The sequence below is a fragment of the Lagenorhynchus albirostris genome, chromosome 10, assembly GCF_949774975.1.
Source record: "Lagenorhynchus albirostris chromosome 10, mLagAlb1.1, whole genome shotgun sequence".
NCBI lineage: Eukaryota > Metazoa > Chordata > Mammalia > Artiodactyla > Delphinidae > Lagenorhynchus > Lagenorhynchus albirostris.
The window spans coordinates 38,026,714-38,049,456 of record NC_083104.1 but is presented as its reverse complement, the minus strand read 5'-3'; the positions used below and the strand labels follow the sequence as shown (position 1 = coordinate 38,049,456).

Here is a 22,743-nt window from a genome sequence, read left to right as displayed (position 1 = left end):
GGCATCTCTGGGTACTTGCAGCGGGACGCTCGCGACAGGAAGAGGGTGGGTTTCGTAGAATTGGGGAACAGCCAAACCTCAGGCAGTGAAAGAAAAAGTAACTTTATGATGAAAGCAGATTACAGACAACAGCTTAGCACTTAAAGACCTTAGCCAAGATCTCCTCAGGGGCCCACCTGCCCCTGGACGGGTCTCCTGTGACCATTCCATGGACGCAGTGAAGTGTAGAACAGAGCCCTGGGCTGGCAACCTTAACCTTCTGGAACACCGACTCTTCCTGGGGCTGCTTTCTTGTCAGGAGGGATGAGGTGATCTCAGAGGGCGTCTAGTTTTAAAACAGTATGTTTTTTTCTGGCCTCTTCCACTCCCCAGGGATCCCATGGGAAGTGGGGTATGTGCATGGGAGAAGTGACTGTAAGCTAAGTAGAACAAGAGTGGGACAAAGTCTTCCCTCCAGGACTGGAAAGATGGCAGCAGGAACATGAAGGTCAGAGGCAGGTGACTCCTGGCTTTGTTGCTTCTTCAGGCCTGGGCTCCTGGCAGGTAGGGCCAGCCCAGCCCGCATAACAACGGCAGCTGAAGGACTCCCAATCTCCAGGGCTGCCATCTGGCTCCAGGTGCAGAAAGACTTCCAGTTGTCCTGGGTCTTGGCAAGCACATCGGCCATGGCCATGGCACCGCTGGTGACTGCAGGCCATGGCTGCCCTGGTCACGTTGATCACATAAGGGCCCAGGGTGCTCACTAGGTAGTCATGGAGATGCCAGCACTCCTCCTGAGGAGAGGGAAGGGATGTATCAATGCTTCTGCTCCATGGCCCTGACATGGTCTTTCCCCATCTCTGGGACCCCAGCATGGGCTGTGTGGCAGGCTGGAGGGGGCAATGATCACCTCAGAACTGGAGAAGCTCAGGTCCCCCCAGAGCACCACGCCGGCTGCCCCCAGTGCAGCGGTCACACCAATGGTCTGCACAAGTTCATCCTGGAGGCAGAGAGCTGCTAAGCCAGGGCTGGGCTGGCCAGCTCCATCTGGCCCAACCTCCACCTTCAAGAACTTTCATGGCTCACTGCCATGATCCGATTCCACCCCTAGAGGAGGGCCCCTTGGCCCTGAGCCTCTGAGTGGCTTCTCAGGCCCTCAGAGAATGTCATGCCTCCCCAGTCAGACCCCTAGACTTCAGTTTTCACTCACCTGGGACAGGAACCTCCCAGAGCTCCGGTGTGTGAGGCGGGCATAGGCCAGGACAGGCAGGGGATGTGGGTGCCCAGCGAGGGCCACACGGAAGGCCTCCTCCAGGCGGTATCGGACAAATGCGTGGTGGTGAGCAGGTGGTAACCTGGGTGGGAGGTATATGCTGGGGAAGAGGGCGCTGGAGGCGGCCCAGAGCCAATGCAGTTGGGTATTGCGGGCAAGGGTGGCTGCATGGCAGTGGCCCGTGTAATTGGAAGCTGTACCATGCCAGCCATTGCCACAGGCTGGGAAGCGATAGAAGCCCCAGAGCCCATGGGGCTGCAGTGCCCGGCCTAGCCGCAGTGTGTCCTCCATCAGTGCACGGGCTGCCTGTTCAAAGCCGATACGGGCCTTGTAGAGCTGCTCCTGGGGGTCCAGGTTGGGGAATACCCGCTGTGCCCAAGCCCAGGAGGCTGTCTGGTAGACCTGGCGGCGGCCCCAGTTCCCAGACCAGAGTGGACACCATTCCTCCCAGTCCAGTACTGCCAGGCCAGCAAAGCCAGGTTGCAGGCTGTGGCGGATCTGATAGGCAGCCCGTGCCAGGTGGCGGTCAAGGGGCACAGCCTGGGGGATGCCCCCGTTGTGAGCTGTGCCCCTCGGCCCAAGGTAGGGATAGAAGCCGAGCTGGTTCTTGTAGAAGATGGTGACATTCTGGCCGTGGAAACGCTGGCCACGGTTGGCTGCAATGCCCAGGGCCTCTAGTGGCAGGTGCACGCCAAAGCGGGCCTTACAGTGTGCTGAGGGCACATTCCACAGCACCAAGAAGGGGCGTTCAGGGGCTTGCAGCAGGGGCTGGCCACATCCCAAGCACAGGGCCACCCCTAGCACCAGGGCCAGGCCTAGCTGCATGGTCATGCCCCAGGGATGGAAACCTGCAGGAGAGAGGGGGTGTGAGCTTAGACTCCATGGCCATGGCCACACCTTCCACACAGCAGAGAAAGCTGGGAAAACTCCTCCAGCTCCTCCTCACAAGAAAGGGAGGTGCGTAAAGCCTGGTTCCCAAGGGGTCTCATAGGCCTCTCAGAGCAGCCACAACCCAAGCTGGCTTGGGCAGCTCCCCTTCTGTATTGTCCATCTCTGCCATGGCACCACCGTGCCCTCTGACACCTCCCCCACCTACAGCTTTCACAAGTCCCCTTCTTTTCTCTGCCCATTTTGTTTCCTGCCCCAAGAACACTCAGCCCCCACCTTGCCTGGCTTAATTTCTACTCAGCACTCAGGTCTCTGCTATGGCATCACCTGCCCTGGGAGGTCTACCAGATCTCCAAGTGGAGTGAGGAAACTTGAGCTCCCACTGTCCCAGCATGGATCCTGCCACAGTATGCCTGCCCTGTCCCTTGGGCTGAGACCCTATCTGTCTAGTTCCCCACTGCCTGTGCCCAATCCAGGGCCTGTAATACAGCAGGTGCCCAGTGAATGGTGATGAGTGAATGTCTCCTTGTCCCCTGGGCCTGGCAGAGTGAGAGAGGTAAAAGGCAGGTGTCCCTCCACCCATGGCCCTAAGGCCGAGGTGGATCTGAGGGCCCCTGCAGGGACAGAGGACCTAAGACAAGGCTGGGAGATGAGGGTGGGGGTCAACAAATACACTGTCACAACCACACCCAACAGAAGCCTTTATTCAGCCACACTGAGAGCTCTGAGCCACAGCCATGGCGCCATCTCCACTGGCACTCAGGAAACATGCCTAGGCTGAAGCTGCCCTCGGGGGATAGAAGCTGAGGGATGGCCAGTGGGCTGAGGCTGGTACTGTCCTGGGCAGTCAACTGACCCAGAAAGACAGCATCTTGCCCTGGGTAAGCCCTCAGATGTCTTTCTCCATCCAGAATATGGGGCGTCTTCTCAGGTCTTGGTATTGAGTCTCCAGCAGGCTTTCTGGAGGGGGCCCTCCTGGAGGTGGGGGTAGGGTGGTCAAGGGCTCAGGCAGGGGTGGGGGTGGCGGTAATGATGACCCCTTGGGGGCTCTTGGGGCAGCTTGGGCAGTCAGGCTAGGGGCCCTGCAGGGTGGCCGGGGAAAGGAGGCCCTGGGGAAGGCACTGAGCAGGGTGGCAGGCAGCCACCAACTGGTGAAGACCAGGCCCTGCACAGGCTCACCCAGCTGGTATCCCAGGTGGGCGTAAAAGTGCATTTGGTCATGGGTGGTGAGGTGTAGCCGGCGGAAGCCCCGGGCCTGAGCAAAGGCTTCAAGGCCCTCCATGAGGCAGCGGCCAAAGCCACGGCCCCTCAAGGCTCGGGCCACCACCACCGTCTCCACTAGGAGGCTCTGGGGCCGGTCCAGCACCCGTGACAGGCGGGCATGGCCCACCACAATGGGGTCTGCCTCCGGCGTGGGACGGGGGCTCAGCAGCATCAAGCAGAGGGGGAAGGCATCTGAGGACTGGCCCAAGGAGTGCAGGCGGGAGGCGCGGCTGCGGGGCCACTGCTCATTGATGAGGTCGGCACAGGCATCCAGGAGCTCAGGTCGGCAGTGCACAGGCTCCAGGGTCAGCTCAGCCAGGTTGGGGGCTGGGGTCTCCTCTGGCTGGCGTGCGGGATCCAGGGTCAGCTCAGTTGAGCCAGGACTGAGGGTCATCTCTGGATGGCATGCAGAACCCAGGGTCAACTCAGCTAGCCTGGGGCTCAGGGTCAGATCTGGCTGGTGTGTAGGATCCAGGATCAGCTTGGCCAGGTTGGATCTCAGGGTCACCTCTGGCTGGCATGCAGGATCCAGAGTCAGTTAGGCTGGAGTGGTACTCAGGATCAGCACCACCTGGTGTATAGGGTCTAGGGTAGGAGTCAGCTTGGCTGGGCCAGGGCTCAGAGTCAGCTCTTGCCTACATGTGGGATCCAGGCTCAGATGCCAGGCTGGGAGCCAAGGTCATCTCCTGCTGGGTTCCAGGTGGCTCAGTGCCAGGCTGGGGGTTAAGGCCACAGTCTCCAGGCAGTGGTATCTCCTGAGACCAGAAGGGTGCTCCTCCTGTGGACAACAGCCATGCTGGGTTGTGCCAGAAGGGAGGATGGGGCTGGGGCAGGGAGTGGCTGACAGAGTGCTAAGGAGGGCCACGCATCCTGGAACTGGTGGGCTGCACCTTGTCCCCATACTCAGCTGATGGCACAGGTGACCTGGAGGATCCCATCCCCTATACCTGGGGGACCTGACTCAGGTGGAGAGCAGAGGGGATGGATCCTGGGTGCTCTGCCTTACACTGGATGGAGGCTGAGGGCTAAAGGCTAGGGCAGAAATCAAGACTCCAGGCCCCAGCCTTCTCTGACTACCGCTTTGTCCTCCCCAGGAGAGTAGATCCAGCCCTACACCATTGCAGCTGGCTGGCCATCAGACAGAGCATACAAACTAGACACCATGACCCCCTGCTTAAACGCTGTATTCCCTTCGGAGGGAACACAGCTTCCCTAGGAACTCCCCTAGGGAAGTTCCCTGTCCCACCCTTCTCCCTACTCCAGGTCCCCGCCTTTTTGACCACCTGGGCCATGCCTGCCACCTAACCGATATTGGGGTGCCATTCACCCACCCATCAGGCTCAAATTTCCCCTCCCTGGACTGCCTTCCCTACCAGGGGCACAGAGTCCCTGGCTCCCTCCCCAACACTGCCCAGCTCAGGACACTTTGACTGGGCATGGACCCAACTGCCCCTCAGAAAGGGCCCGGCTCACACAGCAATGTGGCTCCTGCAGGCCTGGTTCCCCACTGGCCTGTTTCGTAGACACCCTAGCTAGATAAGAACCACGGCTTCCTTCCTACATCCACAGGGGTGTCCAACGGCTACCAGGTTGGGGGCTCAGACCTCCTGACCCCGAACTCCATTGTGTGCCCATCCTACCACAGGCTCTGCTGGCAGAAGGGTCAATGCTCGGGGATTTCTAGCGATAGGTGGCCGCTGGGCCCCACCCTTCTACCCACCTGTTCCAGAGAGGATGCCCTGGCTCCCCTTCCCCACCTCCGCAGGAAGGCCCCGTGAGCTTGAGGCCAATTCCACACTGATCAGTAACAGGTAGCCCCCTCCCCTCATACCACATCCCACTCAGAGGGCTATAAGCCCCTCACCTGCATCAGCCACCTCCGCAGCAGCTGCACCCCTGGACCAGGAGAGAGGAAACCCCAGGACCGCCCCTGAGCCTGGAGCCCCAGACTTCCCCCTCAGGCTTAACCCTTTCTGTGCCAACCCCACCCACTGTGGGTGGGGCTCCCGGGTCCACAGAGAGAGGCGACAGTCTCTCCTGCCTCGGTTCTCCCCTTCCTCCCACTGGGTGACAAACCGTGGAGTTTGGGGGTGGGGGCTTCGGGAGCTTGACTCCGGGCGGCTGTGGCTCGGCATGCTCTGGGAGGGAACGACAGACGCAAAGAGGGCGTGCGGGGCGGCTTAGTCACTTGAGAACTGTACGCGCGGAGCGGACGGGGAGAGCGGGGGACAATGAGGACGAATACGCCGCGCATGGGGAGGGGGGCAGTACTGACATGCTGACGCCTGGCTCCGGGACGCTCCGTGTCCTCGCTCCACACGGATCTGTATCTCGCTGTCTCTGGCTCGGACTCCTCCGGCACGCGGCGCTCGCACCCTAGCGGTGAGGCGGACGCACTGCAGCCGTCACGGCCCGCGGCACACCACCGGGTCCCGGGTCTTCGGGGCGGCCAGCCCCCGGCCCCGGCCCCTCGCGTCGTAACACAGACCCGACGCAAACTGGATCTCTGCCCTGGTTCTACCTCTGCCCCTCCCGCCCTTGCTTATCCAGGCCCAGCTCCCAGTGAGCGCGAACCGAGCGCCAGCTCCATTACGGGTGGGCTGGGCTTCCATCTCGCCCCGCCTCGCCCCGCCCCAGACTCAGATAGGTCTCCCCCCAGTTCAGCTTTGTTTCGGCTCACGTCAGCCTCCTGCCCAGCGTGGAAACGGTCAGGTGGAGCTTCCTCCCGAAATTTGGGCCCAACCCTGAGAAGCAGCCGCCCTCGGACAGATATCAAATCTGAGCAAGAGAAAAGAATTTTCCTGTGCCCTCTGGATCCCAGCGCCTGCACGTTTTAGGTGCTCAATAAACAGCTCTTGAAGTTAGAATCATGTCTGCTTTATTTGTGAGGCTGTTACCTCTGAACGGATTCAGGCTGCAGTACAGGGCTGATTACCGTCGACATATAGTAGGAGCCAAAGGGCTCCATCGCTATAGAGGTAGAGGTAGAGGGTAGAGATTCAAACCCAGATTCACCTGGGTTTGAATCTCAGCTGCTCTATTTTCTGTCTGCAACCTTGGGTAAAGTGCTTACCCTCCCTGTGTGTGCCTCAGTTTCCTCATAGTGTCATGTTAGGATTGCACAATTAAGTTAGACTACTTAAAATGCCTAGCACAGGACTCGGAAAAAGTAGGCACCCAGTGAATGTCAGCTTTCTTCCTTCCTTCCTTCCTCCCTCCCTCCCTTTCTTTCTTTCAGCATGAGGGATCTTAGTTCCCTGACCAGGGATCGAACCCCCGCCCCCTGCAGTAGAAGCACGGAGTCTTAACCACTGGACCGCCAGGGAAGTCCAGAGCGTCAGTTCTTGTGATTGCTGCAGTTTAAAGACTGGCTCAATGTCTCTGGAAGAAATATTTTTAACTCTGCTGGGTGGGTGCCCAAGGCTCTAACACCTTATGCAACTATCTTGGTCTGTAAGCAGGTGTGAATGGGCTAGCATATGCTCATGACAGTGCCTGAGTGTACTTCTGACTGTGACCATGACTCATGTGACTGTGCCTGTACTTGAGAACGCTGTAGCCAGGTCCAGATTGCATTAGGTACTCAATGTGCGCATGTGCCAATCACCACATGCCTCACTGCTCACACCATGTTCCCGTCCACCCATGGTAGCAGCGACATTTGAACTCCACAGCCAACCGATCCTTGAGTGAGAGGGCACCTCGGAGGGTCAGAGGCCCACCACCAGGCGTGGACTCGATGGAGAAACTGGTGGGGCTGAGGATGAGGCGGGCCTCGGGGTGACTGGGGCGCCGAGCACAACGGCCATGGCCAGAGCACAGGACTTGACTGCACAGAAGAGCCCCACTGGTCACATTCAGGATGAAGGGCCCCAGTGTCATGTCAACATACTCCTTGATGGCCTGGCAGGATTCCTAGGTGGGAGGGGGAGCGTCAGGACACCACGGCCATGCACGGGTCCACCTAGGGCATTGAGGCACTCACCTGCTGGTCAACCAGGACTGCAGGGGTAAAGGGTGGGCCAGGGTCTCCCCAGTCAGCCTGGAAGCCCCACTCCTGCCCCCACCCTCACCCCCATCCTGGGCTTGAGCTCACCTTGGTTCTTGTGTTCTCCCAGCTCACCCAGAGCACCACTCCTGCTGCCCCCTGGGCTGCACTCTCCCCCAGGCTGTGCTCCAGCTCCTCCTGGGGAAAGGACAGCATAGCTCTGTGGGGCCTCCCTCCGTCCCCACAGCAGCCTGCTGTAACACTATTGCATGGGACAAATAATTCATAGCCTGCTCTAGCTGTGGTGACCAGAGGCAAGCCTGCTCTTACTCTAGCCTGTGAGTGCCATGCAGGCAGGGATGATTTCTTTCTGAAGAATGCTGAATTGTCTGTGCCTAGCACAGAACTTGGCACACAGTAGGTGCTCAAAGAATGTGAGAGGGAATGGATGAAAGTGTCCCAAGGCTAAAGTGCCCCAGGGCTATGTGGCCTCACTTACTGGACTAATGCCTGACAATGTAGGTTACAAGGTGGGTGGGGTCACAGGAGACTCACCAGGGGCAGAAAGCGGTTAGTCATGTCGTAGAAGATCTGGACGTAGGGCAGCACTGGCAGATCAGGGTACCCTGCACCCACGGCCAAACGGAATGCCTCACCCACACGGTGCTGCACAAACATCCGTGCCTTCTTCGTGCCCTCCAGTGCTGCAGGCAGGTAGATGCTGGGGTAGAGGGCACGGCTCTGGCCCCACAGCCACCCCAGCTGGTCATTCTCGGCACGGATGCCTGGTGGGCACTGGCCAGTGTAGCTGGGATTTTTAAAGTCATAGTTATAGCAATCAGGGAAGCCATAGAAGCCCCAGAGGCCAAGAGGCTGCAGTGCTTGTCCCAGCCTGAGGGTGCCTGCCATCCAGGCCCGCGCAGCCCCCTCAAACTGGTCCTGAGCTGCTGCCTCCACCCAAGGAGCTGGCCAGTCAGGGTGCTGCCCCTGTACCAGTGCCCGTGAGCGCTGCCGGTAAATGTCCTTGGTGTCCCAGTTGAAGGCCCAGCGTGGGCGCCATGCCTCCCAGTCAATAACTGCCAGCCCTGAGAAGTTGGATGCAGGCATGGCAGCCAGGATGTCCCGGAACGCGCGGGCCAGGTGGACAGCCAGGCTGGCATTCTGGGGCAGGCCACCGAATACGGGTTCCCCAGCAGGTGTGTAGTAAGGGTAGGTGCCCAGCTGGGAGCTGTAGAAAATGGTCATGTCAGGGCCGCGGAAGGTCTGCCCCGGGTTGGCCACCACATCAAAGACACTGACATCCACGTCCACGCCATGCCTCTCTAGACACCACTGGGTGTTTGCATTCCAGATGGTGGCGAAGGGCCGGTTGGGTACCAGGGGGTCCCTGGAGCCTTTGGCCATGCCGAGCAAGTTCAGGAAGAGGGTGCAGATGGGAAGCAGGTGGGCTGCCGTGGCACAGGGCAGGTCTAGAGAAACCTGGCCAGGGGAAGCAGAGCTGAAAGCAGGCCTTGAACTCTGACCCCTACTGAGGGCAGGCAGGCCAAGTCCCTTATTAATCCACCTCTGTTCTGGCTTCAGGTAAATATTGACCTGCAGGGTTCAGGGAAGTCAGAGGGCAAAGGAGAGGCATTGAGGGGAACATGGCCACTAGAGGGCACATCCGAGTTGCCTCTTGGGCCGACCTCTGCCCTCTGTCTCCCACAGGTCTTGTCCTGGCTTGCCCGCCCCCTTTCCCCAAGGGCCACAGAAGCCATGACATCTGTCTTGAGAAGAGTGGCTGAGAGCCAGGCCCTCAGCCCCCAGGCTGGCCGACTGACGGAGGCGGGGGCTTCCCTGTCTCTTTCCCCAGGAATCCTGGCCACCCATGCAGGAGGGCATGCTCAGTGACGCAGGAAAGGTCAGCCCAGCCCTCCTGCACACCCGCCAGTCTGCCCACTTGTCCCTGCTGACCTCAGGGCTGAAAGGCCTCATTCTCCAAACTTCCTGACCTCAGGGTGAGGGCCTATGCAGGGCTCAGCAAGATTCTGTTCCTTAACTCTGGCCTCAGCTGCACCGAGACTCTTGGAGGAAGAAGCCGCTGCTAGAAACCCTGAGCTTTTGTAGGGGTCACCCCACCCAGTCTGGGGGCGGGCTGAGGGGCGGGCCCTGGGTTAGAGGGCTGGGCCAGACAGCAGAGCCACCTCTGCACTCCTAGCAAAGTGCCCTTGGTAGGAGGTGGGGCTAGGCCGGAAGTGGCCCCTCCCACTCTGTCAGCACTGGGGCTGGACTTTGTGGCTTTACTTGGGATGGTGTGGGGATGGAGGCAGTGCTTGGGGGCCGTCTGGGTGGCAGATCCGACTGGGTGTGATACTGGAGTGTGGGTGCCTTCCCCACGTGCCTGCATTATGACACCTATGGGCCCTAGGCACTTTCACCTTTGCGGACCCATTCCTCAAAAAAACATTTTAAGGGAATGGTTAGGACTCTGTGCTTCCACTGCAGGGGACACGGGTTCGATCCCTGGTCGGGGAACTAAGATCCCACATGCTGCGCGGCCAAAAAAATACATATTTTTTTAAAAATATATTTTACGACTATACTGGCATAAGGACAGATATAATCCAGACTGAATTCATTATTTTATATTCATTATTCCTGTATTTTTTCTTCTGATTAAAAAAGATTAAAATTAAAACATTTTTGTGGGCCCGTATAAGTATTGTGGCCCTGTGCCTACAGTGCCTAGTGGATAAATCATCCCCCCTTTAGGGACCTGTGTCTGAAAGGAACTGTGTTCCTGAAGTCAGGGCTGCGGTGTCACCCTTTGTATATGTGCTGGATCAGTGACTGTGTCTGTGTAAAGCTCCAGTTAGTGGACATTTGGGACTCTCCACAAACTCCAGTAGTGTGTATGTGCAAGTGTGGGACCCAGTGCCTGGGACTTGGTGTGTGTGAGACCCTGTTTTATGACCATGAGACCCCATGTTTGTGTGACCACGGGTATGAGCATGAGTGTATCAGTGAAGACGCGCTTGTTCATTCCTTCGTGATTTTGCTTGTTTGCTGATTCAGACGCTAGCAACTGAGACCTGCTAGGTGCTCAGGCCCAGGCTTGCCTGCCAGAGTGGGGTGAAGGAAACATCATGTTCCTGGCCCAGGTGAAAGCACTGAACAGCCCAGTCTGAACCTGAGCTCATAGCCAGGTCACAGCTGTGTGGGTCAGGTCACAGGTATGTCTGGATAACCTGTGTGTTGGCAGGTTACAGATGTGGGCAGGGTAGCTAACAGGTATGCATGGGTCACATCTGTGTAGGGGAGGTCACAGCTGTGTGTGGGGTCACAGTTGGGTAGGGGAAGTCACAGGTGTTGGGGAGATAGGTCACAGCTCCTCCTTCCTTGCCCTCCCTCTGCTGGCTCCATCATCTTATGGCCTTATTGATCGACACCTGAATCTACTCTCCAGCCGGCCTCTCCCCACCTTGGTCACAAGCAGCCAGGACACAAGCAGCCCTACCCCCACCATGTGATTTGACATCTCCCTCCCAGTGCTACCACCCTCTCTATTCTCTGCCATCAGCAGCCAGAGGGATGAAGGATCACTTTACAACCTGAATCAATATCGATTTGGTGAGGATTGCTTTTCCAGGCTCTAACCACACAATCCCCTTGCCTGTATGCCTCTGGGGAGCACTCTCCACTGTCCAACATCTGACTTGGCCTTGGCATCCAAAGTGCATCTCCCTTTATGCTGTCATACCCCTGAGGATGGCAGTCTTTGCTGGTGTGGTTCATGGGTGCATCCCCAGCACCCAGCCCAGCCCTGGCACATGTGTGTGTTCAGTGTGTTCACTGAACAGGTAGGATAGTCACTATCATCAGACAAAATCAGGCCTGGTGCCACTCTAGGGCCACCTGCAGCATAACCCTCTGTCACACCCAAGCCTCAAACTCTGTCTCCATTTGTGTTCTGTCTTCCTCCAGCCTTTGCCCATGCTTTGTTCCCAGCATCAAGTTTCCCCCCCACCTTTCAAAACTCAGTGTAGGGACTCTCAATGTAGGGACTTCCCTGGCAGTCCAGGAGTTAGGAAACCGTGCTTCCACTGCAGGGGGCAGTGGTTCGATCCCTGGTCGGGGAACTAAGATCCCATGTGCCGTGCATGGTACGCCCACCCCACCCCCCCAAAAAAAAACCAACCCAACCTCAATGTAGAAAGCACTTCCTTGAGGCTACTTCCCGAGTCCTTGTGGCTGGGGTGCCCTCCTCACTGCTCGACAGTTTCTTGAGTACATCTCGAGCCGGTATTATCTGAGGGCAGGGGATCAGTCATCACTGATAGGGACAGGAGGAATCCAGGTGTGGGTCCAATGGCTGAGGGGAGGGGCAGGGCCCCACCCAGAATAACTCACTTCAGAAGCAGAGGAAGTGAAGCAGGTCAGAGCTGGTATGACAGCTCTGGCTGCTACTTCTCTCCCCTGGGACAGCTGGGGACAAGCTATGCTCTCCCATGGCCATTACAGGGCTGACTGTTGAGGATGCCTCCCCCTCACCCCATCATGCATCTCTGCAGTGGGACAGGGACTGGACCTCATGATTCAGGTCCCAATGCCCTGCTTGCCTCCCCCTGACCATACCCAGTGGAGGACTCTGAGCTAGATGGGGAGAAGTGCGTGTGGCTGAAGTCCACTGTCCTTGGGACTGGGGAGTGGAGGAGCCGCCCTTGCCTGTGAGAACAGCAGGGAGGAGTGATCTGGCTACCTGCCCAGCCAGGGAAGATCAAACATCCGCTTTCCCCTTTCTCCTTGGGTGGGCAAGGCGAGGCGACTGGCACCAGCCCAGCTGGGGATACAGTACCAAGTAGGAGAAGCACAATGAGCCCCACCCCTCACAGAAGGTTGTACCCAACTGCTTTCCAATCAATATGGATAAAGCAAGGTCCTTGGTGTTGGGGTAGACTGTGAGTCCCTCCACTCCCAGTGGCTCCTGCCCTAGCAGGACAGCTAGAGTGGGAAGCTCTGGCCTGCAGATCCCAGTGAATGCCTTTTACAGATGAGAAGTCGCCAGCAGAGAGTCTCACAGAGACAGAACTGAGCTCAAACCTTATATGGAAGACCCTGAAATCTCTCTCACATGCCCTGGCCCAGGCACAGACAGTCCAAGCAAAGAAGCAGTTGTTTCATATTTAATTTACAAAAGAGACCCCAAAATAATAATAATAAACTATTCAGGGGCAGGGGAGTAGGGTCAGGTCCTCCCCGGCCCAGCTGTGCCCCTCTTCCTCTCTGGCAGGGAGAGAAGGGGCCTCCCACGGGACTGTCCCTCCCCCTTAGAACAGGGGGTGGGAGCTGGTACGGACACCCTACTGGGCATCCCAGGGGGTTCTGCCCCTTCAGACTCTGGTTTGTCCACCCCTTGTGGGCTCCTACATGCCTAGCAGAGCCCTTGTGGCAGAAGCCAGCTTGCCTGGCAGCTGCGTGAGAGACCCTTACAAAGTCCAGGTGAGGGCCAGGACGGCCACAGCCAGCAGGCTGGTGAGGTGGGACCCAGACCAGGCCCCACTGGCACCCCCAGCTGCCCGCCTGCGGTCCCACTGGCATTGCTCGCCGCCCCAGCCTAAGTAGCACTGGCAGCGAAAGTGCGTCTGCAGGTGGTTGCGGTCGGCCCAACTGAGTTCCCCCTCTGGTCGCAGCTGCGGCTCACCAGGTGCGTGGCTAGGCACTAGGCGGAAGCTGCTGGCACTGAGGTGCAGGAAGGTATTAGCACTGGGGTCACGGCGCACACAGCGCCCGTGGCCGTGGCACTGGGCCCAGCTGCAATACTGGGCAGCCCAGGATACATTGACGACGTAGGGTACCAGCAACCGGGTCAGGTAATCCTTGAGGTACTGGCAGGTCTCCTGGGGGCAGAGGTCAGGGATCAGGGTCAGCTGTCTCAGCCCACAGGCCCAGATGGAAGAAACTCTGTTTACACTGTGGTGACTGTACCTTCTTTTAACAATGCACACACACACACACACACACACACACGCAAGCATGCCTGAGCCCTCACTGTTCCTATTCCTTCTAAGAAGGGGGTGGGGGCAGGGACTGGAACCCAGCAGGGCAGATGGGGCAGGGTGGAACTCAACAGCTGGTCAGGACAGCAAATCCCCCTTCCTGGGAGAAGGGGAGGGACTGTGTCTTCTCTGTTGGGACTGGGGCTCCTTGGGTGGGGGACAGATGAGGGGACCACTTTGAGGTTTGCAGCCAAAAGCACAGACGCTCTGCCTGTCCCTGCAGACTCAGCTCCAGTAGGCTGGGTGGGTCTTACTTACCATGCTGGTGGTGTACCCCGCATCACCCCAGAGGATGACACCAGCTGCACCCAGGGCTGCACTCTCGCCAATGGTGGAGATGAGATCCATCTGCGTGGGAAGGAGATGGTCACTGGGGAATACTGAGACCACAGGGTGAGAAGGACAGACAGTGTGAGAAGGCCCTCCTTCTCACCCCTAGGCAGCAGGTGTTTCACTTTCTCCTTAAATGTTTAAGCCGTTTCCACCCCCACTTCTGGCCTCCCATTCCCAAGCCAAGGGCCCACTTGAGCCTAGTATGTACCTATCAGGATGGACCGCAAAGTCAGAATACTAGGCCCAAGTCCCTGCTCTGCCTGGATTTGCTGGGAAGTTCTGGGTAAATTTCTCAGCATCTCTGGCCCTCAATTTTTGTATCCACAAAATGGAGATAACAATGCCACCCTTTCATAGGGTTACAGAGATAATGAGGTGAGGAGACGTAGAGTAGCCAGTAAGCTTGGGGGCAGGAGGCCTGCAGTGGTTTCCCAAGGACGAAGGCAGGGCCCTGGGAGGCACATACCTCGCTAAGCCCTGTGAGTCCGCGGCTATAGGTGGGCCTCGTGAAGACGTAGACCGGGAGTGCATGGTTGGCATGGTGGGTGTGAGCCACGCGAAGGGCCTCCTGAACACGGAAGCTGACAAAGTTGCGGCCATGTGTGGAGGAAGCGAGTGTCTCTTCCAGGTATACAGAGGGGAAGAGGGCCGTGCTCTCGGCCCACAGCCAGGCCAGCTGGTCATTTCGGGAGACCTCAACATCAGGGCAGCGGCCTGTATAGGTCTCCCAGTTCTGCACATAATCATGGTTGTAACAGTCGGGGAAGAGGTAGAAGCCCCACAGGTGCCGAGGCCGAAATGCCTTGACAAATCGCAGTGTCTCCAGCATGAACTGGCGTGCAGCAAATTCAAACTCATACTGCGCCTGCTTCACTATGCGGTCTGGTGGCCAGTCAGGGTGGCGACTGGCCACCAACTGGCGTGATAATCGGCGGTACATGTCCTTGTCCTGCCAGTTGCGTACCCACACTGGCCGCCAGTCCTCCCAGTCGATGACTGCCAGCCCTGCAGGCTCCTGTGTACGAATGTAGCGTTCCACATGTCCCTTTAGCATCTCCAGGTGTACCCAGAGGCTGCCATTCTGTGGCACACCACCATGCACAGACCTCGCCACCGAATCGAAGTGTGGATACATGCCCAGCCGGTCACGGTAGAAGATGGTGATGTTCTGGTTCACGAAACCCTCATTAGGTGAGGCCTGCACATCAAAGGCCTTCATGTCCTTTGGGTCCAGTGGCACCTTGTGGCGTGGGCCACAGTCTTGTGTGGGCACATCCCATGCTACCACAAAGGGCCGGCCTGTGAAGATGGGTGGTGCTGTGGGCTTCAGCTCCGTGGCCCATGCCACCGCCAACACCAGGGCCAGTGTGACGGCAGGGCCCAGGCCTGCCCACATGCTGGGGGCTGCAGGAAGACAGTGTCACCTGCCTGGCACTAGCTCAGGAACTGGGGGAAAGGTGGGAGACAGCAAATCAGTCTATAGAATCCTGGAGGTGTCCACCCCAAACCCATCCATACTCCCAAAGCCCATGCTGTGTAGGGCACCGTGCCCAGGGTTGTTCAGACCCTGTTATTGGCTATAACAGGTCTGAGAGACCACAGACCACTGAGGCGCAGGAACTCACTGCCAGGGCTCCTTCCTGGAGCAGGTAGCCTACAGCTGGGCAGGAACTTGTTAGGTCTGTGACCCCTCTGAGAACTGGATGAATTGAGCTATAGACTCACTGCCCAGAGACTCACACATGGCTGAATACCACCCAGGACAAGGTTTCTGAGAGCCCCAAACCGAGGCCCAATCTACCCTGTGAAGTACTCTTGGTCCTGAGAAACCACAGCATTTGGGTAAGGCAAGGCACAGCTGATGAAGCAGCTAGGAAGCTGTAACAGCCCCAGAGCTGGTATCTTTTTTTGCACCCGCCCAGCAGCAGAGCGAGGCTAATAGACTTTGTCTCAGCGCAGACACTCTCCCAAGCTTGGTGGAGGCCCCGCGGGGACAAAGGGGTGGTGGATCTCCCACGGTGGCGCTGGCAGACCGGCATTTCCCTCTACAGCTACCAGAAATGATCGCGCCCGCGGGCCAAGCGGTCCGGGGTAAAGCCCACTCCACCTGGCCTTTGTCCGGGACCCCGCCCCCGCCCCGCACGTGGGGGCTGAACCCGGCCCAGAGTTGGGGGGGGGGTCCTGGGCCGCCTCCCTGGGGGCTCAGAACAGAGCCCGCGGAGAGAGCCGCCAGGCTCGCACTGCCCTCCCTCACCTCGCGCAGGGAGCCGCCGGGACCTGCGCCATGGCCATCGCCATCCCCGCCCCAGCCCGGCCCGCTCCGGCCGCTCCACCAGGCACTGCCCCGGTTCGGCGCCTCTACTGGCTCCGCCCCCCCAGCCCGCGGGCCCTTTAAGAATTCAGCGCGGAGGCGGGCCCTGCGCAGGATTTGCGGCGGGGTCGGAAAGGTGTGCCTGACTTTCGGGTAGCCAGTGCTGCGTTTTGGGCTCCAAGGTCCCCAGATCCTCTGCCGAGGAATGTGACCATCAATCTGGAACCGTGAGACCCCTCCAAATGGGGCTTTCTTGTGGAGTCTCAGCCGTGAGGGCCAGTCAGCCCCAAATTCCCCCCCGCAGCCTGCGGCCGGTGGTACAGTCCTCGCTGCTCTGCGACGCGGCCAGCCGCTTAAAGGGACAGCATAAAGGACGGGGGTCGGGGAGGGAATAAAGGAGGTGGCGTTCCGTCACCCGGCCAGAAGGAGGTGCTGTGGGACCCCGAGGCCTTGGCCGGGGGTAGTAGTGAATCTGGCTCAGCATCCCTGAGCGTAGTCTCCAGTCCTGGGGCCCCTTTGTATGGAAAGGGGGACGGTGACCAGAGCCGACCTCTGGTCTCGCAGGACAGTAATGTGCCGCCCCCTACGGATCAGGGCTCCCTTCCCCCGACCCTGGTCTGAAGGGAATCCCCGCCCCCTGCCAGACTTGGGGAGGGGGCCTAGCACCCGCGTCTTAGCTCTTCCAGGACTGCGTGGAGGCAGTGGTTGTCCGGGCAACACGAGCTGTGGGTCGCAGCTAGGCCCGCCCGGCTGGGGCCAGTAAGCCCAGCGGGCCCTGGGGATAGGGCGTCCCCCTGCCCCCGACCTGCATCAGGCACAGGCCAATCCCTGGGCTCCCATCGCCTCCTGTCCAGTCTCTGGGGGGCCTGTGGGAGCCCCCAAGGCTTCCTTTCAACTCTGAGGAAGCTGCCACCCTTGCAGAAGTTCCTGGACAGATGGCAGAGAAAGCCGGCCCGGCCAGAGGGTTTCCCCTGGGCCCCTGCCCAGTATCCTAAGTCCTTTGGTCCTGTAAGCCCCTCCCTCTGGGGAGCAGGCTTGGAGCTGGAATGGGGGGAGTATTCCTTGCCTCTTCCTAGATCCGCTCCCCCGGGATCCTCAGCTCCCCAAAGGGCCCGGGTCTGTATGGCCAGCCCATTCCCCGCCCGCGCGACCGGGAGGAGAGGCAGGGAGCGCTGCTGTGAGCGCATGTACCAGGGTGCAGACCAGTCGCCTGCCCTGGGCTCACCTGTGTGGGAGTCCGTCGGCCCAGTAGGTCGGCGGCCTCCCTCCTTCCCGGGGTAAGTCTCCAGAAAAGCTACTCGCACCAGCTGCTGCCCTCCGGGCAGCCCGCCGGCAGCTTGATAAACCCCATCCCTCCCACCCGCTCCCGCCTCCCGCCCCGGCCCTTTCTCCTCACTTCCTGCTGCCCCTCAGAGAGGAAAGGGCCAGGAACATGCGCGGGGGAGGGGACCGCCTTGACCGTTTCCCTCCGGCGTGCCCTGCAGGCTGGCTGCCCGCCCCACCCTTCCCCTGAGTAGGCCCTGGCCCAGCAAACTGCACCAGGTGACAGGAAGGCTGGGAGACCTGGTTCAGGTGCCAGCCTCCCCCATGCTGGCAGCTTCCTTAACACTGAAAGCTTTTCTCCCCAACCTGCCCTTAAGGTTGAGGCCCATCCTCAAATCCAGCAGCTTGTGAGTGGAGAGGCCCTGGTGGTGGCGTTTTGGGGAGTCAAACTACTTGGGGGATGTTTGGCAGATGATCCCCCAAAGCAGGTGGTGAAGAAGAGAACCAGCCCTGGGGTGGGGGTGTTGGGGGAACTTACAGGAGCTGAGTCAATTTTTTTCCACTGAGAGCGGAAGCATCCCAAGTGTGACAGAGTGGACAATGTGTTGATGTGGGTGACTGTTGGGGGGAGGGGCAGGGCCTGGGAGGGTTCTGCAGGGTGCTCTCCTGCCAGAGGATGTTCCTGGGTGGATTTCACTAAGATGCTGCAGAGTAAGGGGCTCCTTACCACATGGGTGAGGAAAGGGGTGTATTCCTGTGGGAAGGGGGTGCCCATAACGTGGCTAGCTCCCAGGAGGGCTGCAGCAGGTCCCAGCAGACCCCTCCAGAGGTACAAATCTGCACACCCTCAAATCACCCTGAGCCTACCCGCCCCCCGACCCTACCAGCCCACCTCCTTCATGCCCAGGCCCTCTCTCCTAACAGAAGGCTGTGTAAGACTGGGGGACTGGGGGAGATGGGAACATATCCTGGAGTCTACCCTGATGACCAAGGAGTCCAGGACATGGCATGGGAGGGTGGTGTCCCTGGACCCCTGTGCTGGCTCCACAAGGGACACAGGCCTTAAAAGCTCCAAGGCTGGGGGCCCCTGGGGAAACAAAGGCCAGACCAGACTGTCCCAGGGCAGGGACACTTCCTCAGGAAGGAAGGAAGTGAGCACAGCCCAGTAGGAGGGAGTGGGGAAGCACAGCCATGACCCCCATTGTTTCCAGCTTTGGGGTCAGCTAGGGCAGGCCCAGCACAGGGAGTTCCCCCACACTGGGACAGTGGTGATGGGCTGCCACCCAGCATGGCAGAACCCTGGCCTTGGGGCAGTCAGTGGGAGGGACAGTGGAGGACGACGATAGGGCCTTATGCCTGGCATCTTACTGGGGAAACGGGAAGGTGCCCAAAGAAAAACTACAAGTCCAGGCTGCAGAGGGTGATCCTGCTTCACACTTGACAAGTTTAAACCTCCAAAAGACAGGTAGGCCAACTTCCCAGACCCAGCAGCCCATGTCCTTGAACTCCCTCCTCCCTTACTGGGAGATGGGCTGATGGCCAAGGGCTAGGCCTAGTAGAGAACCAGCCTCATAGCAGGACCTGAGAAGTGTAGGCCAAATGTCCACAGGGAGCAGACTGCAGGTGAGAAGACAGGGCAGAAAGGACCAGAGGAAGTATTGGGTAGCTGAGCTTTACCTGCTGGAACAGAAGCCCCAAGCCTACTCTCCTGGTAGTGCAAGTAGGTTTGGGCTGCAGAGCCTCGCAGTAGGTCAAGGGCAGTGGTACCCACTTGGCTGCTGTCCACCTAAGGCTGGGCCTTGGAGGTCCATGGGGCTCAGGCTGTGACCTCATGTGGCGTCAGCTGGCACAGCTGGGGGCAGGACAACTGTTCCAGACCTATGTGTGGTCACACTCTCACCTCAGGTCAGGCAGATGGGGCCAATCCCTACTGAGGTACTCCAGGGCCTTCCAATTCCAGGGGTCCCTGCTTATTGAACACAATACACAAGTATGAATGGCTCTCCATCCTGAGGGGGTCTGCAATGAGGTCTGTGTGAATACACTGCCACCTGCTGATTGTAGCTGGAATGGCCGCAGGCTAGGCTCATGCTCACTCTGGGCCTCGCTGGAGATGTGGGCAACAAGAGTCCCCCACCCAGGCCCACCTACTATGCCCAGGTGGTGGTCTAGATACTGGGTATCAAGCCTCAGAGATGTCATTCTTGTATGCAGGGTCTACAAATAATTTTATTGAACAAATAACACAACAGCCTTCCTAGATTGAGGGCTACCCTCCCTAAGCCATTTCTCACACGCTTGAAGAACAGAGTTTGCACGGTAAGGAATTAAAAAAAAAAAGTCATTTTTATGTAGAAATCAGACTCTGCCCCAACATCATGGACTAGACTATTTACAAGCTTTCACATTTTAAGTATTCCTTTATGATTGTTCTCTCCTTTCTGTCCCTACCCAGGGCTCCAGTACTTTTCTCTTACTGATCCTGAAGGGATGGGTATACTGTAGGGGAATGGGTGGTGGGCTCCTCAGAGCTACTGGCACCAGCCACAGGGTGCTGTTCCTTATCACAGGGTGGTGGATGTGTAAGGGCAAGGGGGATTAGACACAGTAGGTGGGATGTGGCAACACCCCATAGGCACAGGCATCCAGAGCCCTTCCTGATCCCCATCCTATGCCCTCTCAGTTGGGGTAGGGGTCAACAACTAGTTGCAGTGGGGAGGGATCAGCCCAGCCTGGGGTAGAGGGAGAAACCTCCCACACCTATTAACAGCCAGCAAACTGTCCATCCATCTGGGGGTGGGAACAGATGGGCAGGTAGGCAGGAAGAATCAGGCTTGTTCTGCCCCCAGCTTCTGTCCAACACAGGAGGAATCGAGGTAGCAAACGGCTGAAATGCTCCAACGAGAGGGTGAAGGAAGTGAGGGAAAGGAAGTTCCCACTTGTGTACAGCTCCCACAGCCCTGGGGCTGGAAAAAGGCAGACCTTACTTGTAAAGTGCTGTAGCCTCCAGCAGGGCTGGGCCCTAGGCAAGCTTGGAAGAATGCAGGCCAGGCAAGGGCACAGGAACCAGGCATTCCTGAACAGCATATGCCCTGCCATGCTCCTTGTAGGGATTGCTGGGAAAGGTGGACTGGTAACTCCGCCATCAGCCCTTGCCAGCCACCAGCCACCTCTTGTCCACATACAAACCAACACCCAACCAGCATTGTAGGACTGCCCTGCTCACAGTTGAAGGTTCCGGGCCAGTGGAATTTATTCACGGTTGTGGCCCCAGCCTAGGTTCCTCAGTGGAAGCCACACCTTGAGCCGGGGGGTTTCTTGCTGGGGCAGGGGGTGTTTATGCCTGCCACCCCCCAGGCTCACACCTCATAGAGGATCACAGGGAAATCCACGTGGATGCGGGGGGGATCCAGCTTCACGATGCCCTGCCATGGAAACAGAGGCTAGTGAGGGCCAGCTCAGGGCCCCTACTCCAGGAAGCCTTCCTGTTCCTCCCAGCTCCTCCCCCAAGAGCCCCCACCATAAGAGCAGACCCCATCTGGGTCTACCTCCACACAATCAACATAGGCTCTATGACCACTGCCCAGCCCCTCACCTGAGGAATCAGGTTCTTATGTACCCGCCTCAGCTTGGCCCGCTTCTGCCCGTTCTTGGTGACGATTGTCTCCTCATAGAACTCGTGAGCCAGATCCCCATCCTCGTCATAGAACATGGAGCTGTGCAGAGGGAGAGGGGAACGGGCTGGGCTGGAGCCCCAACCTAGTCATGGCAAATGCCACAGACCACAGGGAAGTATGCCCTCCCCCAAATGGGGAGGAACAACCTTGGTGGGAGGAAGGGAGGTTAATATGCCTGGAGAATCCCTTGCTTAGTATCTGGGGTATACCAAAAGGAAGTGGGGAGTGGGGTGGTGGCCAGTGCTACTCTGTCAGATTATGAGAAGAGAGGCCATACCAAAAAATCACTGGTTTGTTCAGCAAGAGTAGCCGTTCCATCAGGCCCTTGCCTTCACCCAGGGCTTCTAGAGTGGGCAGGATGGTGGCCTGGGCATGTTGGTCTCACTCCAGAAGACACTGCTGGCCCAGGGCCAAAGCCTGAGATAGCAGATGCCTGAGCTAGGAGGGAGCCTAAAGGGAAAAAGCCTGCATCCTCCCCCATCCAGGTGGTTGATGCAGCCAAACTGCCACTGTTGGGGTCCCCCTAGTATCTACAGCCAAATCTCCAGCATCACCTGAGTGTCACTCCCCAGGGCCCATCACAGCGAGGCCAATCGAATGCTCCTGTCTGGGCCGCTTGGGGGAGGGGGGAGGTCAGTGCTCCAGATCTGGGAAACATACCTGGGTGAGGGTCTTTTTCCCCAGGCCCCATCCCCAACGCTGGGGGCCAGTCCTGCTTTCCCGGCCACTACCCAGAGAGGTCCAACCCCACCACTGTGGGGAATGTAAACAGACAAAACAGAGGGTCATTCTCCCCGAGAGAGAACTGGAGGTGAGGGAGGATAGGAGCCTTCAGCTTGCAGGCTGGGATGGATGGGATGAAAGGAAGAGGTTCTGAAGTCTCAGGGAGGCCCTATCTTAGCTTCACCGTGAGGAGGGCCTGCCCAGGGACAAGCCTCAGGCCCACTCTTCTCCTCGGGAGACCTTCAGAGCAGCCAGGCCGCCAGGAACCGACTGCTCGGCTTTCCCCACCCCTTGTTCCTCTGGGAGCCTGAAATATGGGAACCGTCCTGACTCGGGTGTAGGGGGTACAGCGGCGGGAGCGCCCCATGACGCGGGGCACCCAGCCGCCCGTCTGTCCTCCCGGGGGCGGAACCCCACGCCCTTACCCGCGGCGCGTGAATACGAAGGGGGGCACGACTCGGCCTCGCGGTCGCACCAAAGCTTGCTCAGCGACAGCCGCCTCCGGGCCGCCGCCCCCCGCCGCCGAGGCGAAGGGCCACAGGCCCCGAGCTTTGGAGCCGCTGGCGCCCATGTCAGGGCCGCCGGCGCATGGCGGGCCCCGCGGCAGCTTCGCTCTCACAGGACCGTCCGCGCCGCCATGCCCCGCCTAGGCCTCCGCTCGCAGGTGCCGCCGCCGCCGCCTTCCGCAGGCTCCGCTGTCTCCACGGAAACCTCACTTCCGCTTCCGAACACTGCGTATGCTCCTGCCTCTGATTGGCTGCTTCTCTCGTCGGTCCGCGGGGCTGGGCTAATAGCTGCCCTCAGATGCTATGTATCCCAGCATGCACTGCGAGACGTCAGGTCCCAGCAGGCCACGCCCTCTCCAGCTGGGGCAGCTCAGTCTGGAAAGCGGTGGCTGTGTCCTCCACCTGGTTTCTTCGGCTTGTACTGCGGCTCCGAAGTCCCCGACCCCCAGAGGTCAGGCTCAGCGAGCCTACCCAACCAAAGCAGCACTTTAGGGCCTGACCCTA

General features: G+C 58.9%; 4 protein-coding genes across 11 annotated transcripts; all 4 read right to left on the bottom strand.

Annotated features, from left to right (window-relative positions):
* Window positions 1–86: 86 nt before the first annotated feature.
* On the bottom strand, window positions 87–14,249 carry HYAL3 (hyaluronidase 3). Of its 4 annotated transcripts, XM_060161778.1 has the most exons (5): window positions 14,226–14,249; window positions 13,685–13,774; window positions 1,190–1,334; window positions 890–979; window positions 87–773 (listed from the first exon to the last, which is right to left on the bottom strand). In XM_060161778.1, exons 2-5 carry the CDS (start codon window positions 13,705–13,707, stop codon window positions 489–491), a joined length of 543 nt encoding a protein of 180 aa, XP_060017761.1. In that variant the 5' UTR covers window positions 13,708–13,774; window positions 14,226–14,249; the 3' UTR covers window positions 87–488. The 4 variants fall into 4 exon arrangements, with proteins under 4 accessions (XP_060017761.1, XP_060017760.1, XP_060017758.1 ...); XM_060161777.1 differs by lacking the exons at window positions 13,685–13,774; window positions 14,226–14,249 and adding an exon at window positions 5,679–5,804; XM_060161775.1 differs by lacking the exons at window positions 13,685–13,774; window positions 14,226–14,249 and adding an exon at window positions 5,679–5,793 and having other exon boundaries at window positions 1,190–2,100.
* On the bottom strand, window positions 2,829–3,924 carry NAA80 (N-alpha-acetyltransferase 80, NatH catalytic subunit). The gene is given in 2 exon segments (XM_060161779.1): window positions 2,829–3,893; window positions 3,895–3,924. Coding segments are annotated over 2 exon segments (894 nt in total). The 3' UTR covers window positions 2,829–3,029.
* Window positions 6,265–17,417, bottom strand: LOC132526985 (hyaluronidase-2). 4 transcript variants are annotated; one of them, XM_060161772.1, is made up of 6 exons: window positions 17,296–17,417; window positions 14,226–15,205; window positions 13,685–13,774; window positions 7,947–8,870; window positions 7,500–7,589; window positions 6,265–7,318 (listed from the first exon to the last, which is right to left on the bottom strand). In XM_060161772.1, the coding sequence occupies exons 2-6, from the start codon at window positions 15,153–15,155 to the stop codon at window positions 7,019–7,021; spliced, it is 2,334 nt and encodes a 777-aa protein (XP_060017755.1). In that variant the 5' UTR covers window positions 15,156–15,205; window positions 17,296–17,417; the 3' UTR covers window positions 6,265–7,018. The 4 variants fall into 4 exon arrangements, with proteins under 4 accessions (XP_060017755.1, XP_060017754.1, XP_060017757.1 ...); XM_060161771.1 differs by lacking the exon at window positions 17,296–17,417 and adding an exon at window positions 16,014–16,125; XM_060161774.1 differs by lacking the exons at window positions 13,685–13,774; window positions 14,226–15,205; window positions 17,296–17,417 and adding an exon at window positions 9,345–11,526.
* A 2,123-nt stretch (window positions 17,418–19,540) lies between these two features.
* On the bottom strand, window positions 19,541–22,423 carry TUSC2 (tumor suppressor 2, mitochondrial calcium regulator). Of its 2 annotated transcripts, XM_060164025.1 has the most exons (4): window positions 22,159–22,423; window positions 21,671–21,763; window positions 20,929–21,049; window positions 19,541–20,758 (listed from the first exon to the last, which is right to left on the bottom strand). In XM_060164025.1, the coding sequence occupies exons 1-4, from the start codon at window positions 22,302–22,304 to the stop codon at window positions 20,693–20,695; spliced, it is 426 nt and encodes a 141-aa protein (XP_060020008.1). In that variant the 5' UTR covers window positions 22,305–22,423; the 3' UTR covers window positions 19,541–20,692. The 2 variants fall into 2 exon arrangements, with proteins under 2 accessions (XP_060020008.1, XP_060020009.1); XM_060164026.1 differs by lacking the exon at window positions 21,671–21,763.
* Between the last annotated feature and the right edge of the window lie 320 nt (window positions 22,424–22,743).